This window comes from Clupea harengus, unplaced genomic scaffold (genome assembly GCF_900700415.2).
Source record: "Clupea harengus unplaced genomic scaffold, Ch_v2.0.2, whole genome shotgun sequence".
Classification (NCBI taxonomy): domain Eukaryota; kingdom Metazoa; phylum Chordata; class Actinopteri; order Clupeiformes; family Clupeidae; genus Clupea; species Clupea harengus.
The window spans coordinates 29,607-47,183 of record NW_024879770.1 but is presented as its reverse complement, the minus strand read 5'-3'; the positions used below and the strand labels follow the sequence as shown (position 1 = coordinate 47,183).

General features: G+C 42.4%; 2 protein-coding genes across 8 annotated transcripts; one reads left to right on the top strand and one right to left on the bottom strand.

Annotated features, from left to right (window-relative positions):
- Positions 1 to 1,716: 1,716 nt before the first annotated feature.
- On the top strand, positions 1,717 to 10,181 carry LOC122130320 (chloride anion exchanger-like). Of its 2 annotated transcripts, XM_042705029.1 has the most exons (19): positions 1,718 to 1,944; positions 2,482 to 2,621; positions 3,252 to 3,362; positions 3,640 to 3,800; positions 4,221 to 4,385; positions 4,614 to 4,766; positions 4,856 to 4,938; positions 5,138 to 5,285; positions 5,661 to 5,774; positions 6,484 to 6,561; positions 6,909 to 7,004; positions 7,363 to 7,469; positions 7,974 to 8,043; positions 8,134 to 8,226; positions 8,323 to 8,418; positions 8,658 to 8,885; positions 9,042 to 9,096; positions 9,565 to 9,728; positions 9,971 to 10,181. In XM_042705029.1, exons 1-19 carry the CDS (start codon positions 1,817 to 1,819, stop codon positions 9,989 to 9,991), a joined length of 2,211 nt encoding a protein of 736 aa, XP_042560963.1. In that variant the 5' UTR covers positions 1,718 to 1,816; the 3' UTR covers positions 9,992 to 10,181. The 2 variants fall into 2 exon arrangements, with proteins under 2 accessions (XP_042560964.1, XP_042560963.1); XM_042705030.1 differs by lacking the exons at positions 9,042 to 9,096; positions 9,971 to 10,181 and having other exon boundaries at positions 1,717 to 1,944; positions 9,565 to 9,673.
- A 1,428-nt stretch (positions 10,182 to 11,609) lies between these two features.
- cbll1 (Cbl proto-oncogene-like 1, E3 ubiquitin protein ligase) lies at positions 11,610 to 16,913 on the bottom strand. Of its 6 annotated transcripts, none has more exons than XM_042705033.1 (6): positions 16,597 to 16,913; positions 15,663 to 15,821; positions 14,724 to 14,830; positions 14,520 to 14,612; positions 14,084 to 14,157; positions 11,610 to 13,728 (listed from the first exon to the last, which is right to left on the bottom strand). In XM_042705033.1, exons 1-6 carry the CDS (start codon positions 16,607 to 16,609, stop codon positions 12,678 to 12,680), a joined length of 1,497 nt encoding a protein of 498 aa, XP_042560967.1. In that variant the 5' UTR covers positions 16,610 to 16,913; the 3' UTR covers positions 11,610 to 12,677. The 6 variants fall into 6 exon arrangements, with proteins under 6 accessions (XP_042560967.1, XP_042560965.1, XP_042560968.1 ...); XM_042705031.1 differs by having other exon boundaries at positions 15,654 to 15,821; positions 16,597 to 16,910; XM_042705034.1 differs by having other exon boundaries at positions 14,529 to 14,612; positions 16,597 to 16,910.
- Positions 16,914 to 17,577: the final 664 nt, after the last annotated feature.

The following is a 17,577-nucleotide window of genomic DNA, read 5'->3' as shown; positions in this document are numbered from 1 at the left end:
TCCTTAACACCTACCTTTACATTTTTGTATCATCCACCGTGTTGCAACAAATAAAACACCAGCACTTGAATACTATTTTGTGCTGTCCCTGTCTACATTGTGTACAGTTAGTTTTGTTTGGAATCATTGCCTAGCACAGCATTATCCTTATCCATGTCGTTCACAACCACACATACAAGAACACGACGTTGAAATTAGAACCTTATTAACTTCACACACACTGTATCAGCAAACAAACACAACTATGGACACGTTTCTGATTCGTAAAAGTCAGAAAGAGAAGCCTGTGGACTTCTTTAAACATGAACGTGATGGCCTCCAGCAACAACGAACCACCATCTCCAAGCAGTGTCTGGAGGCATCTTATGTAGTTGCTCATAGAATTGCTAAGCTTGGCCAACCCCATACAATTGCCGAAACACGGATTTTGCCGGCCGCGCAAGACGTGTAGAATAGGAGCTAAACTCAGCGCAATACTTATGTCAAATGACATTGTATCACCCCGAATATCAGAAATCAGTTTGGGTCCTATTTCAAAGAGGACTACCGTTCATTCGCCTAAGTTCGGGATCCATTTCTCTGCTCAGCAGACGAGCTGTCAATAGACATGAAAGAGCAGCTGAAGAGTGACAGTAGACTTAAGCATCTCCCCTATTTCGTCATTCTGGATAGCAATGATCAGCTTTGCGACATAGCCTTAAAAATGCGCCTCCTTTTCGCGTCGACATATTTGTGCCAGGCAGGCTTTTCAAGACTGACTGCGCTCAAAACTAAATACCGCAACCGCGGACAGATCGAGGATGACCTGAGGATATGTTTGTCAAACATTGCCCCAAGATTTGAGAACCTTTGCAGTGCAAAGCAGGCTCATGTCTCACATTGACAGACCTGTAGGATTTTTTTTGTAAAGATCACAAGAGGCCCATAATAATAACAGTATCCAAATGATAGCAATAATAACACTAATTATTATTATGATAATAATACAATAATAATAATTGGTCGATAATCGTTAATTATAATAATAATAACATAATGATGGTGATAATAATGAATAGCCTACTAATAGGCCTACTATTACTGATAATAATAATAATAATAATAATAATAATAATAATAAATAGTTGAATATAATATAAAAATAATAATTTTCTGTATGGGCCTAACAATAGCCTAACCTTGACATGTCAGGCCTATCAATAACAATATGCTATCTATCTATCTATCTATCTATCTATATATGGTGGTGTAGTTGAGGGTGGTGGCGGCGGGCCGCGCGCTGGGGGGGCCCCAACTACCCCTAACCAGCTTTGGGGGGGCCCAGCTTGCAAAAGTTTGAGAACCCCTGATCCAAATTGATGGGGTGATATTTGTTATGATTTCTAAAAACAAGCAAACATACAACCCACCAATTCAATCAATCAGTCAATGATTAAAGAAATAGTCTCAGGAAGACTGTGTACATTAAGCAAGTCTGATGGAGCCGTGATGTGACGTGACATTACTTGTATATCTCTCCTACTCAGCTCCAGTCTTCCAGCCTAACCTGCCCAGTATGAAACACACAGCAAGCGCGAGGCATGAAGCAGAACAGATTCATATGGAGCTACTGGAAGTATGACACCTTGCATTGCACAAATCGCTGTTAATCATTAAAGATGCTGAGGATTTACAAACGTCTTCCTGGCAGAATAGGCCAAATAAATTCCTGTGCTATAGCAGAGCACACTTGCAAAAGACAGTAGAGGAGGATACTGTAACTGGAGTTGCCTTTTGCAGAGCCATTACATGTTGGACTGGTCCTGATCATCCAAAAATGGACACACCAGACCAATACTATGTGGTGGCCAGGCCGCTGTACTCAGAGGACTCTTTTAAGGAAACATATGAAAAGATCTACAGACAGCGAAAGACCATGCTGGACCATGTGAAGGACTATTTCACGTAAGAATGCTGATGCACCTGTCTCTGCGAATGACATTAGGGCTTTGGATTTAGAAGGTTTTGAAAATTGGCAATAGAGTTTTAGAAGAATGTAGGAGATAGGGTTTTAGGCTTCCTGTAGTATTTGCATTTTACATTGCTGTGCATCTATGCATCTGTATAGAGGTAGTTTCTCGCATATAATTGTTTTTGCATAAATGCTTTTATCAGAGAGATGCTTGACAGAAGTCATCAATCTGATATCCAGTGTTTATAGTGGCATTGAAAAACTCCCTGAAGAGACAGAATGTAGAAGCCAGTTTAGATTGGGCATGTAAGACTGGCCCAAACTGGCATGTAGGAGTAGCCCAGGATCAGGGAATTTGAATTATATTACGGTCCCCTTATAGCCCAGCTTATATGCTTACCTCTGGTCCAACTACGTTTGCAGTTTGCCTATTAGAATGTATTAATGGGCACTCCTAATAGGACAAATGCACATTTTCACGGACATCGCACTGCTGATGTTTGCGGGGCTGTATATTTGTTCAATTCCAGCTGCGACTCAAAACGTGTGAAGAATGCTGCTTTATCCCTGCTACCCATCATCGGCTGGATGAGAATCTACCGAGTGAAGGAATGGTTGCTGAATGATGTCGTCTCTGGGGTCAGCACTGGACTAGTGGCTGTGCTCCAAGGTAATTAACAACCCCTGATTAGTCATCACACCTCTCAGGAGACACTTTCTGTGACCACTCAGCCCAAATCATAACAGAGAGGACACAGAGATGCATTTTAACTAACTAACTAACTTAGAACCAGGTTGATGTGATGATTGGTGAAATAGTGATAGCATAGTACGGTACGTTTTATGTTTTAAGATTTTACATACTCATGAGTAGATGTGAGGGACAGTGATTGCATGAATCATAAATCCTTTTTTATTGTACCAACCTTTTGCAATTTCCTTGTGTCCTATGTTAGAGTGATGCACTAATCTTAAGATTAGATAGATGTACAAATGATGTCACACTGTACATGATTACAAAAGCAGGACTCAGTAAGTACACACATACACACACACACACACACACACACACACACACACACACACACACACACACACACACACACACACACACACACACACACACACACACACAATCCTAGAGACAAGCAAGTGCAACCAATGCAACAAAGCAAACCAATATTGTCATTACGTTTGCATTTTACCTTGTTTTTTGTAATAAGGCATACATAAAAGTTAAAGAATAACTACATTCTGATTACCTCCCGTGTCATTCCTACTGACTGGTGTTTTTTTGCAGGCTTGGCCTTTTCCCTGCTGGCCTCGTTGCCTCCAAGCTATGGGCTCTACACTGCCTTCTTCCCTGTTATAATGTACTTCTTTCTGGGCACTTCCCGACACATCTCCGTGGGTGAGAAAAACACCGTAATCATCATCAGAAATCAGCAGTATTACTTGTGAGACACACTTGTGTTACAGGACAACGTGTTTGTAATGGTGAACATGCAAAATTTTAATTGTGCTTGCACATGCAGTGCTAACATTTAAGCAAATACTGTTTCTCTATTTTGTAAGCATGTTGCCTACTTTATTGTTAACTAGCTTCACGATTTCACTTTTTTGGTATTGTCGCTTTATCACAATATAGATATCTTCATCTTATTCCCTAATGTACCTCTGATTTCTAGGCTCCTTCCCAGTCTTGAGTCTCATGGTTGGACAGGTGGTGACACGTCTCGTGCCTGACACTGGGCCTCCCGCCAACATCACAGGATTTGAGGGGCTCAGCCGAGATGAGCAGAGGGTCATTGTCGCCTCCTCTGTCACCTTCCTCACCGGGCTCTTCCAGGTATTTAAGAACACACCTCACCTGCGTTGACACCATTTTAGATGTGATCTCTGAGGTACCCCTACATGAGCAATGTAAAATGGATGATGGTTTGTTTCCTTTTGTCTCTGGGGCTTTCCTGTGTTACCTGTAATGTTTGAAAATCTGTCTTGGCCAAAGTGGGTTCCTGTTATAACCAGAGACTTCAACTATAATCCATAACCTTTTATGGCCATTCAAGATGTTTGAGATAACCACATGCCAAACTACCCAACAACAGGAGCTAATTGGATGACTGTCAAGTTATATGAAATGTCAGCCAGCACTGCTAATTAAGCTGTCATACTACAGCTGAGAGAAGGCCTGTGGAGGTTGTGATTGTTCCACACACGCCCATAATTACCTGAGCCACTCATTTCACTTTCTTTCCCCTCCATTCAGTTAGGTATGGGATTGCTTCAGGCAGGCTTCATAGTCCTCTACCTGTCGGACACTCTAGTGTCTGGCTTTACCACAGCTGCTGCTGTCCACATCCTGGTGTCCCAGCTGAAGTTTGTGTTGGGCCTCATTGTACCTGGCTTAAGTGGGCCGCTGTCCATCATTTATGTGAGTTTCAGTGAAAGGGAGTCATCTGTCCGCCTATGGGCAAATAAAAAGACAATATTCTGACCTGCACAGACTCTAGTTTCTGGGCTACAAACTGTTTTTGTTGTGATACAATCTGACCCTGTTTCACTTAAGAAGCTTAATGATAAAAAAGTTAAAAAAAGTAATATTTGTAAATGGTTAATTTATGATAAATAGCGCTATTTATTTTGACATCTCCGGTCTCAGACGCTGGAGAAAATATTTTCCCAGATCACGTCCACCAACATCTGTGATCTGGTGATGTCCATCGTGATCATGCTGGCTGTGTTTGTAGTGAAGATAGTCAATGACAAGTGCAAGTCAAAACTCCCCGTGCCAATACCCATAGAAGTCATTATGGTAAGCTTCACAGTTTTCAGCTTTTGATATCTGTTATCTCACACTGAAGACTGATTACAGCATGTTAACAAGTGCTCTATCTCCAATAGACCATAATTGCGTGCGGCGTGTCCTACGGCTTCAACTTTAAGAAAAGGTTCAGGGTGGATGTCGTGGGACAGATGGTGAAAGGGTAAGAGAGACCAGTACTTACTTACACTTAAATCCTTAATGCTTTAGCTAATGTATTAATTTAGAGAGACTAATTCTAATGTTATTGAAACCATATCTTTAATTATGAACTTTAATTATTAATACCTTTATTGAGACTGTGTATTAATTGTTCAGATTCCCCATGTTGACACTTTGACTATCTTCTTCTCTTCTCTCAGATATGAGTCCCCAATTCCTCCAAACGTGGAGGTCATGGAGTCCAGCCTAGTAGAGGCTATCCCCATGGCCATAGTGGGGTTTGCTGTGGCCTTTTCTGTGGCCAAGGTCTATGCTGTCAAACACGACTATGTCATTGATGGAAACCAGGTGAGAGACTGCTGAAGTCTTAGAAGTCTGATGAAGGAAGTTATCACTATTTACCTTGTGGCTTACAGATTAGATACTTGCCGTTTGTGGAAACACGTGCACATGGAAACTTGTCTGTGAAAGCTATCTCTACATTTCACGCGCGAAAAACACGATACCGCGCCGGACATTGCTGAATATGATTTTTGAAATCTAAAACAATGGTTGTTGTGTGATATAAAACACTTCAGTCATTGTGTAAATCATAAAAGGTAGTTTCATCGCCAATAAAACACAGAGAAAGGATGAGTCAGTAGGGGTTATTCATTAAATGAAATCCTCTATCAATCTTCCAAACTTTTACAGCCCTTGTGTGTTTCGCCATCTCTCTGCTAGGAGCTGGTGGCTTTTGGAGCCAGTAACATCTTCGGTGCATCGTTCAGATCGTTTGTGGCGAGCACGGCCCTCTCGAGGTCTGCAGTGCAGGAGAGCACAGGAGGAAAGACACAAGTAAACCAACATTTTAATATTATGATATAATTAATAATGACTGCCATCACTGCGGTTCATTTTGTGCTCTGACTGCTATACCAATGGGCCTGGCGCTTTGGTGATGCGGTCAAGGTGCAGGTTTTTTTTTTTTTAAACTCTGTTGACCTGGGTTTGAGGCTGGGGGAGGGGGGTCTGCTCTTTCTCCTCTCTTTGCTGTGCTTAAACAGAGGCTTTCTGCTCTTACTGAGTCCAATTTCTAACCAGTACTATTCAATGGTTCCACCTGACAGAGTCGATTCGCATTTAGCCAATGCTTTTGTACACACACACAAAAAAAAACTTGCACTGTGAGTAGGTGTGGTCTTTCACGTTGATCTGAAGACTTTGATTTCATGATAAGGCCACATGGTGGACATTTATCTGCAGAAATAAAAAAAAATGTAAACCTTGAAAGTAAACTATTAACAATGGATGAAATAGGAACAAAGAACACAGGGATCCATTTTTATTGAAAAAATATATTTCCCTTTTACAGGACCTTAAAGACGTTACGAGCTCATGTCCAACTTTTACAGTTTGCTATGAAAATATTGCATGTAATCCTCTTGATCCACTATAAAACTCTGAAATTCAGTATGCAGACCACATATCTGTTAAAATCTGAACATTCACGCCCACATTGTTTGTTATTTATTTCTAACCCTTTCTCCTCTGCATGTGTTGGTAGATTGCAGGTCTTCTTTCAGCCATGATGGCAATGATTGTCACCGTGGCGATAGGGTTCCTGCTTGAACCCTTGCCTAAGGTACTACTCTTAAACACTCTCTCCCTCTCAACCAACCACTAACTTTAATTTACTTAAAGCCATTTGTTAGAGTTTGTTTTTATACTTACAGTATTACTCAAAAACAACTTGCAATACAATGGAAACATATTCACTATTTGTACTCCATAGTGATTTTAAGGAATACAAAGCCTTGCTCTATAAATTGACCACAGCTCACTTAGGCCAGAACGAATCATAAATTACTAGTCCACGCAGTATTGGTATCAGACATGCCATAAGACCATGCTCATGGATGATAGGGTACCAGTCCATGCAGTATTGGTATCAGACACGCCCATGCTCAGGGTATGTATCCCTTGTTTCAGTCTGTTCTTGGGGCCTTGGTGATCGTTAATCTGAAGGGGATGCTGCTGCAGGTGACAGAGGTTCCTTACCTGTGGAGAAGAGACCGTCCGGACTGTGTGAGTATTCCATTCAGTCATGAGTCAATGACCAATACTAGTCAGCCAAGAACAAAACAACTGCTTTGGTGATTTCTTCCAGGAGACTCAGAGTTACTCTGCTGAACACTGCTGTGTCACAAACCTAATATCCTAACCTGTATCCTAATCCTTAAAACATTTGGAGAGAATATATGAAGAGCTCCTTCAAGCTCCTTGGGTGATCAAGTGCTATTGAGTTCTTGCCGTTTAAAGCATGCTTGAATAAGTTAACCGAATGCCATGAGCACTTCATCAGCTTTATGTAACTATAAGCAAAAATGCATGGGAGGACAAATAAACCACGTGCTCCCTCCTCCATGGTGTCCTCTTGTCCCAGGTGGTGTGGCTGGTGACGTGTGTGGCCTCCATCCTCCTGGGTCTAGATCTGGGACTGGCTGTGGGGTTGGGCATCGAGCTGCTCACTGTGGTCTTCAGGACTCAGTTGTGAGTGTGCATGGTCATCTCAATATAATGAGTGAATACAGTAAAGCAACAACATATTATCTCACAGGACTAAATATCTTGAAACCAAAAATTATGTCAGCATAAGAAGATGCTACTGTATGTCGAAATACACAGGAAATCAATCCTTATTTGCACTACATGTGGTTAAGTACTTCACTGTAGTCTTCAGACTCAGTTGTGAAGGGAGTCATTCAGCTTTGGTGGAAACGGGTGGTCATGCGCATTCACAGTAAAGTGGATCAAGAGTGAACCATCCCTTTCAGTGTTGTAGTACTTTTATATGATGCCTGCTTAAGCATTTACAGAAGTGCTCTATACAGTAAAACTCTGTTTTTATCAACATTGAGTAAAGACGCAAAAATACCAGATAATACTTATTCTGAACAACAGTTGACTGGATTGGACTACATGGTGAAAGTCATAGGCTGGATATAAAAGTTTATACTAATGCTGTCGTTGAAAGCATGTTGGTTCTTTCTCCAGTCCTCGTTGCTCAGTGCTTGCCAACATCTCAGGGACTGATCTGTATAGAGATCGCAAAGATTACATCTGCGTAAGTATGAACATCTTCAACCGCTCTAAAGTAGCCCTTGCTTCTTTGTAATATGCAACAGTAGTATAAACAGTCTTTCTGTGCTGTCAGATCTCTGAACCAAAGGGAGTGATGATCTTCAGAATCCCCTCACCCCTGTTCTTCGCCAACATCGAGTTCTTCAGGAAGAAGCTGACAGAAGCTGTATGCCCAATACTCAGTCCATTTCTGTACATATACATAGGCAGGATTGCATAAGTGGCAAGCTGATAGCAATGGGTAAATATGAATCTTTCTCAGGTTGGATTCAGTCCTCTCAGAGTGTTAAGGAAGCGGAACAAGGCCTTGAGAAAGATCCGGAAAATGCTGAAGAAAGGGGCACTACAGGTTACAAAGGTATGTTTCAAACATGTCGATGCCATTTGTGAAACAACAATTGAAACACATCTATAGCACTTCTAACATGTAGTGTTCATTGGCTTTTCTAAGGATTTGACCGTTAGCGTTGCTAGAGCCTGGAATATAATTAATTTCTTTCAGACTACAAAATATATTTTTCACTCTTACATTCAAATACTTGTCTGGAACAATATCTCATACCAAATATAAGTGAACCTTGTTCATTTTACACTCAGCGAGGAGTTCTGACCACTGGTTCCTCCCCCACTGAGGAGTCGGATAGCGACAGCAAAATGGAGGATCTGGACCTGCCCTCGGACTACTCCGACCTGCCGGTGCAGGTGAACTGGAACTCCCAGCTCCCTGGCAACATCTGTGTGCCCCGAGTGCCCATCCACAGCCTCATCCTGGACTTCGCCGCCGTCTCCTTCCTCGACATGTCCGCCATGAAGGGCCTCAAAACGGTTAGTCTCTTTTTGGAAGTTCATAATAGTTTATCAGGCTGAAATGAGTAAACAAGTGGGGGTTAGTGTTCTTCCTTTCTTGAGAACATTTGTGTGTTTCCATGGAAAGTTACTCTTGATGAGGAAAAAAAGTAAGCTAAGCGTCTGGGTTTTCAGGCATTGAAAGAATTCATTCGAGTGGATGTGGAGGTCTACATAGTGTCATGTGATGGTACGTAGCATTCAGTTGTCAGTATGTCCAATCATGCCATGGATATATTATCAATTTTCCCTTGCATATCTGCCTAATGATGCCATTGAACAGTGAAATATTCCTTGCAGTGTCTGCATGATTCTCTTTATTAGCCATGCTCAGGATTAGTAAGACCTTGCTTTATAGTGTCATGCTCAAGAGGAACCATTACACATAACTCTGCTCTGTCAGGACACTGATCAGTAATCTCTGTACAGAGGAATCAATAAATATGGTGGCACTAAGATTTTTCAAATCATATAAAACTCACAAAAAATAATAATGAAAAGAAAAAAATCGAAATGTGCATTAGAGGTCCCAAATCGATTCAAACTCAATCACACAATGTTTTTTATCACGACTACCATCAGCATCTCTGACCAGTCTGTGTTTCAACCAGCCTGACCTGGGAAGCGGTATAACTGGAATCTGACTTTGTTGTTACAGTGGACATTTTAGACAAACTCTACAGCTGTAAGTTCTTCGACGACGAGGTCAGGACGTCCATGTTCTTCCCAACGCTTCATGACGCCATGACGTATGTACTGAGGACACATCCCCAGGACACCTCGCACAAGGACCAGTTGCAGGAACAGCACATCAAGACAAAGGTACCCGAGAACAGCTTCAGTTATGATCAGAAAGTCATATTCCTTCCAATTCATACATACATGCCATACATACCGAATCTGCACAATCCCCAGTCTTGCCATAACATTTGAGGAACAGGGTGACTTTTGGCATACCAACTGATGTCATTTTTGTTATCTAAGGGAAGTGATTAACCTACCCGGTAATACCACTTCAGATACACCAGTCCTGTGTGAAATAAACACTGATGTTTTCTCCACAGGTGACAAGCACCCGACTCTAGCAACGAGATTCCTTCCAGTGTCACCAGACCATATCACAACTGTTATTCCAGAGGGTCTATGCCAAGAATACAGTATGGCAATCCAGTCATAACTTACTACAATTCAAGACTAAATAACTTTAGTACCCTTAAAAACTCTTCTTTTGTTGTCACACTTTTAAAAATTAAATTACACTGCACTTACTGTAAACAATTATAGTCTCTGTTTTATTTCTGAAGTGCTCCACAAAAGAACCAGACCAGCATTATGGCATAATATTTCCCCCATTGATTTTGTATTTTCAGTTTCTTCACCTTAATTTTGTATTCAATAATATGTTCCTAACATATATTTTTTGTATAAAAAATGCGATCTCTATACAGATCAGTCCCTGAGATGTTGGCAAGCACTGAGCAACGAGGACTGGAGAAAGAATCAGAGTGTTTTGTATAAGAAAAAGTGTGTTCTTGTTTACGTGTTCAATAACACAATCGCTGACTCTCAGAAACTCACAATGATGACCAGTTTTATTTTTTGTTTAAAAGACAGTATAAAGTTCTGTCAGGAAACAGGTTTTTGAATGACTATGGAATGAGTGGACAGAGAGAACAAGCGCACAGATGTGTACAAAATACGGCTCCCCACGTAACAGTGTGACTACTACATGTTGAACTAGGGACGGAAGACGATCCGAATGGAATGAATTTGACTATTACAATTCCCATTATATTGTAGCGATCTCAGGCACTACTCAGAGAAGGGGTTTCTGTAAATGATGACTTTATTGCTTAACATCCATGGGAACTTAAATCACTGTGACTGCTTATCAATAAACCGCTGGCTTACTCTGCCAGCCCCCCGCAGCGCATAGCAACCCACACATGAGCTGCCGCGGCTGTAGCTACTACGAAGCGAGGTTACGGTTATCCAGGTAACTTCAGGAGTAACTTTCTGGCGACGGGTGTGGCTTCCCGATTTACCCATAGCTACGAAAGGTGGATACGTTTTACCCGAGGTATGCGGTCACGGCTATGTACACTGCTCAGAGCAGGTTATGTTCCTGTTAAACTCGACGTTACACCGCCTCTTTGCTCACAATCTTTGGAAAACCCAATCGACATGGCCACTCGGATTGCGCAGGGCTATGGTGTTTAAAGACCGTATTTGCTGATTTAGCTTATCTACATGATGTTCTGTAGTAAAGACATCAATTATTATCTTAGGAAATTTAATGTCTGGCTGCTAGGGCCAATGTCTCAAATGTCACTCGTCGGAGTATGCACTCACCACTGAAAGAGTATCCTACCTTGCATTGCGTGAGTTTGCCAGCTGAGACTTCATGCATCATTGGTAATACAAAAAAATAGGCTGCTGTATGCCATGCAGTTAGCAAGCTTGTTGCGTACTTGTATTCTCACGCATTTTGAGCACTCTAAAGATCAAAGAGGCTTGTAATGCGATCGCAGGTGTTTTGCAATATAAAAATATTTGGTCTGATTTTAGTATAATACTAGGCCTATATAAAGAGCACATACTTTTCATAGGATTCGAGAGGGTGATTGTTGCAATTGACTGTAGCCTACACATATCCCCATTCGAGCGCCGTCAGAAGAGGCACAAATCAATGTTCCGCCAATAAAAAAAAAAGTCATGTTTTATTCATGTATACATTCATTCATTTGGTCCTTTTCCTAAATATCAAAAGAGACAAAGTTATAGATGGTAGAGACATTGACCAAAGTATGGTACACAATGCTGTATAGCAATACCTTTGTCAGTCTTATTTCAAGTTAAGTTTTTTTTTTTTGAAACATTTTCTTCTGGCACTCCAGCTCCAGCATGTTTCCAGGGCAGGAGGGGCATACTGGGTGGCTGGAGCAGCTCAATAGCATCCCCTTCAGCTGTTCAGAAGACAGGCATGTGAGATACATACAATTATTTTAAACGGGTCAATCAAAACAATTGATATATTACACTGTGCATAAAAGGTGGACATTGAGCTGCCACCAGCTTGACAACCCAGAGTTAAATCTGACTAGGTTAAACTCCCTTCGTAGTACAGCCCTCAGATCTGTTGCTTTGTAGGAACACTTGAACCGGATCCTGTTGTTTCCAATGAAAGATTTCCAACCAAAGGAATAATCTTTCTCTGGGAGTTAAACTGAGTTAGTTTGGTGTAGCAGCCATTGTTTTATTATTTGATCGCAATCATATAAAAATGCCCTAAATGTCAATATTGTGTTAAGAATGAATGAAATGCTTTTTTTTTTTAATCAACAATACTGGAAAAATACAGAAAAGAAGACAGATGTCAGTCCTGCAAAAGCTCAAAAGACAGATGGCTTTGTTTCACTCCTACTGATATTTGCGAGCTAAGAACATCATTAACATCACCTGCTCACATCTAAGCCGGTAACCTTTGTGACAAATGATGCTGAGAAAAAAAACAAGAAAAAAAAAAAAAAAAACCTAACAAATTGTTTCTTTTATACACTCAATTTTCCAACGACAAAAAATAGATCATAATAAAAGAAGTAGAGATATGACTGGACTTTGCTGTACAGCCCCCACACTAGCATTCCTCCACTGAGGTAAGCATCACAGGTGGGCCAGAACCTGTGTGTCTACTTTCCACAATCCAGACTAGGAAAATTAGGGCAAGACATCCTACCATACAGAGTACGCTGGCAAGAGATGGGTGGCCTTTTACTGGTAATACGGCCGATATCGGGACTGGTCTGGGTGGTGTGGGCCTGGCAGCTGCCCCTGTGGTGGAGGTCCCTGCATCCGTGGAGGTGGAGGCCCTCTGGCAGGGGGCCACATCCCAGGGCTGAGTCCCCCTTGCTGGGCAAAGGGAGGGCTAAGCGTGCCCTGGTCCTCTGAGAACTGGGAGTTGTAGTGATGCGGAGGGGGCCCGGTCACAGGGGGGCCCCCGTGCTGTGGGGGCGGTCCAGGAGGGGGGTGGTTCATGTATGGGGGCATCTGGCCCATCAGGTGTCCCGGGGGCGGGGTGATGGGTGGGGGTGCGGAAGACAGGGGCGGTGGGGGGGCCTGGTTGTACACTCCCATGTGGGGCGTGGCGGAGCCCTGTGGCGGGTGCTGCAGGGAGAGGTTAATGGGTGGGGGAGGTGGAGGAGGGCCGTAGTGAGACTGCGGCGGTGGCGCCATCATGTGGTGTGGATGGGAAACTACGGGCTGGCTGCCATAATCTCCGGGGTGATGCAGAGAAGGCTGGGTCGGACCGGGACCCGGCTGCGGGAGGTTCTCTCGGCCTGAACCGGGTCCGGTGGCGTCGTCCTGGATCGGCACAGTGATGAGGTTGCTGTGCTTGCGCGTGGTCACCGTGGAGATGCGGAAGGTCTCCTGCGCCATCGAGCGCGATGGCCCCAGGTCTGCCGGCGAGGGTGGGGGCTGGCCGCCCCGCAGGTCGTCGTGCGATGTCGGCGGCGGCGGTTGGCCGTAGGGATCATGACCCCCGTGACCCATATTAGGGGGCATCATGACATGCGGCTTGGGGAGCAGGGGCGGGGGAAGACGGAAGCGCTCGGACACGTCCACAGACTGCTGGTGGTGGAGGTCGATGCGTCCGCCGGAGGCCTTGCCCGCGCGCATGTGCCGGTGGTTGACGTGCGCCTGCAGGTCGCGCTGGGACAGGTAGGTGCGTTTGCAGCCCTGCACAATGCTGCACATGTACAGAGAGCCGCGCAGGCACTGTTCGATCCGCTGCACCGGGTCTGTGCAGCTGTATATGGACAGACTGAAACCAAAGAGACGTTAGTGATGGGAAGGGGAGGCAGAGAAAGCAACACAACACAACACATCTGTTGGTGGCACCTCTGTGTAATTATTCAGCAAAGAATTCCACCCATTGCAAGGGGAGCTGCTCGCCACAACACCATTGTCCTGATGTACTAATGATTTGCCAGTGCAAGCATGAGGTCAACCAAGACCAAATAATTCACACAAAATCACTTAGAGTTTTAAGCAGGTCATGTCTTGTATAATCTATATTTATTCTGGCTTTTCAAGTTTTACGTTCCTAAGAGGTATTGGTGAGCACTGCACCTAAACCAGTGTGAAACATAGTGCTGGGAAAAGACAGTGAAACTCACCCTGGACACATCTTGTCACCTTTCTTCTCATGGAGCAATGCACAGTCATAGCAGAACACATGTTTACATGGAATCTAGAAGAGGAAACAAACAAACAAACAAACACAAAGAGGTTAGGGGCTCACAGAACAAATTTCAACTGCTCTAGATGACACCTGAAGGTTGCGGCTGCTGCTCCATATTATTGAGGGTGTGTCGAACAATCAATCTGCGGATTAGCAACTTGTTTGTCAGGCAATACAAAATCAATCTCCAGTAGCAATAGATCAAGTTTTTGTTGTTGGGTCACTGAATATAGGACACACCAGTTCAGTTTTGTCAGTCACATCAGTGCAGGTAAATGTAACACTTATGCTAATCCAAATGTATTTTTAATAATTCCGATGCTGTTAACACCACACCCAGAACCCAAGAATTAAAAATTGTGTTTCCCAACCTTACTTACCATACGACCGTAAGTCTTGACCGGAAGCCCACATTTATCACAGAAATGCACTGGCGTCTCGTCTTTTTCACCTAGCAGGTTCAGCTGTGAAGGTCATGGTGTAACAAATGTCATATCACAGCATACACCCAGGGACGATGTATTGGTTGGCAAAAGTAGATGCAAAAGATTATGCTATTAGGCATGAACACACACCTTATAGTCCCAGTACATAGGCTGGGGGTAACGCCGTTGATTACCAAACACATCCCCGGCCTTGGCACCACAATCAAACCTCTCCTCCTTCTTGAAGCCGTGGCCGTCTAAACAAACAAAGCACACCCTGATTTTAAGCACAAATGAAAATGTTCTGAGTAGTAAAACCTAGCAAATAATTGTGTAGGATTTAGTGGTGAGGTTTTGTAACCTACTGAATACCCCTTCCTTTCCAGGCGTGTAGGAGAACCCTACTGTGGACTTCTGCCATAAAAGCAGTAAAGGCCCTCTCTAGTGCCAATGTTTTGGTTTTTGCCTTCTGGGCTATTGTAGAAACGGTGCAGCAGCGGTGCAGCATGGCAACCTCCATGGAAGATATGACATGTAGATATGAAGGGCTCCTTCTAAGCTGACAAAAACTCAATTCATAATTACAGGTGATTATACACCACTAAAATAATAATTATGAATACTACATTTAATTTCTGCCATTAGATCCCCCCCTAAATCCTACACTTTAAACTGAATTCCTGCTTTAAGCAATAGGCAAAAGTCAATCATGATAATGCAAAAATATATAGCCATTAGGGGTGGAAATCACATGTTGACTCAATTTTTTTTTTAAACAAAGACAGTAACTAATAAAGGCCTGTTTTGATGGAATGTCATCTTACTACAAGTAATAATTGTGTTTCATGACCATTACCCCTATATCAACAACCGTGGACATGGGGGTGGTAGTGATGCTCTGGAATAATTCAGTTTCTAACCCTGACTTTTCTATATTTGGGATGAGTGTATGTTTTTTATGGGCATTTTTTTTGTTCCACCCCTAATATTGGCTATTATTTCAGAGTCGCCCATTCACTTTCCCCGCAACTACAATACAATGAAATGTAACAGAGAATATTTAAGGCCTAAGAAAAACACCTTCTTCACCAGGCTGGGAGGTTGAACCCTGTCTTCCTGTGGGTCTCTGGGAACGGGTAACGGGTTTGCTCCTCACTGTCTGTTTGGAAAGTAGTTTGATGGGGATCCTCCGACGGACATCCAGTCCCCCCAAACTCCCAGAACCCTCTGTGCCCTGCATATCATGGTCTGTTGGTAGGAAGGCACTCAGTCACCACATGGTCTTCGCAACCCAAACAACAAAGTTAATTGAACTAGCATGCCTACAACTGGACTGTTAATACGTAGCACACTAATTATAAAGTGTACCCATAAGCAATCACCTTGCGTTTTCAATGGATGAGCGCTCACGTTAGCCTAGCTCAAACGAGCTTCCTCATGACAATCAATAAACCGCACACACCCACATAGTGTGAAACACCTTATGTCAGATATATGTCTTAAGTCGAGCTGTTAACTAATATCTAATGCTACACACAACTTAATGTCATGTTAAGTAACACAATCAAGCTACAGGTGACACCTTGAAGTTAATGCAACTTAGCAAGCTAGCCAGCGATAGCATTAATGTGGTGAAGATTATTTGTGAGAACATGCCAAGAAAACATTGTGCTTAAAAGAGTGCTTCAACAAACTTTTGAAAACATGTTACTGGGTTCGCTGAGTAAACTCAGTTCCACTTGTGATCGAGTCTTAATACGCCCAGAAAGCCTCATATTTCGTTACCTAAATACAGCAACGTCAGTTAGCTGGCTAATAAACTAGCTGTTGTGGTTAGCTTGTAGCGGAGGCCGCATGGGGTTTCTGTAAGAATCTACGAAGGAACCATGCACCAAAGGCCACACATTATATTTCAAGATGTTAATAATTGTGTGCACAATCAGATACTACATGTACCGCACTTCTACAAAGAAAACGTTAAGCAAAAAGTGCTAACGTTAGCGCTATTCATTTCCCTCCTTACCATTTTGGTCCATGATGACACGAGGTGCATGCTGGGAAAATATGTTCTGTGGACACCTTCAGGAAGAGCGCACTACCGTCATCGACATAGGAAGAGAAGACGTTAATCTGATCAATTGTCTTAGATGGTGGCAAGGTATCACAAACTCATTAGGTGATGGTGCTTTTACACAGAAGACAGCTACAAACGTTAACTTGTGCGACGGCAGTTCGGTGCATTTAGCCTACAACAATCACAAAGAGCAACTGAATGTGGAAATGTAATGTTCCATATAACTTCAGAAACTACACCATCTAGCGTTTATTATTATTACTACAGTTTATAAGACGGATGTTCATCGATGGAAAAAAGCACTATGACATGCTGATGTACTCAAGTCAAGTCAAAGTGTTTATTGTAGGGTGCCGTTTGTAAAAGTGTGGCACGTTCTGTAATCCTGCTCAGTTTTTGTATACTTACGTTTGTCAAATGAAAAAAAAAGCACCGCAGCATTCAATTGTCACTTTTCGAGATAAATTCATGTAAATTCATGCAATAACTTTTCCAAGAGTAATGATCTGCAGTAAAGCAAAATTGTAAAATCATATAAATGTTAAATCTAAATGTAGATCTAACATTTAGGTTTAACATTTATATTATTTTACAATTTTGCTTCACTGCAAAATTCTTGGAAAAGTTATTGCATGAATTTACACAAGTTTCTCTCTAAATGTTTGAAAAAGTGACAGCGGAATATTGTAGTGCTTTTTTTCATTTGACAAGCTAAATATACAAAAAACTGGATTACAGGACGTGCGACATTTTACAAACGGCCATAGATGCAGGCTACAACAATAGTAAGATTTTTTTGTCCAATGGTTTACTGTAATTGTTATGTTAATTGTTATGCCCCATCCCTTTCTTTTGCCCATTACAAGCATTTAATCATAACCAAACCGTATTTGCATTGACAAACACTGACAAGCAGTAGTCTATGATTGA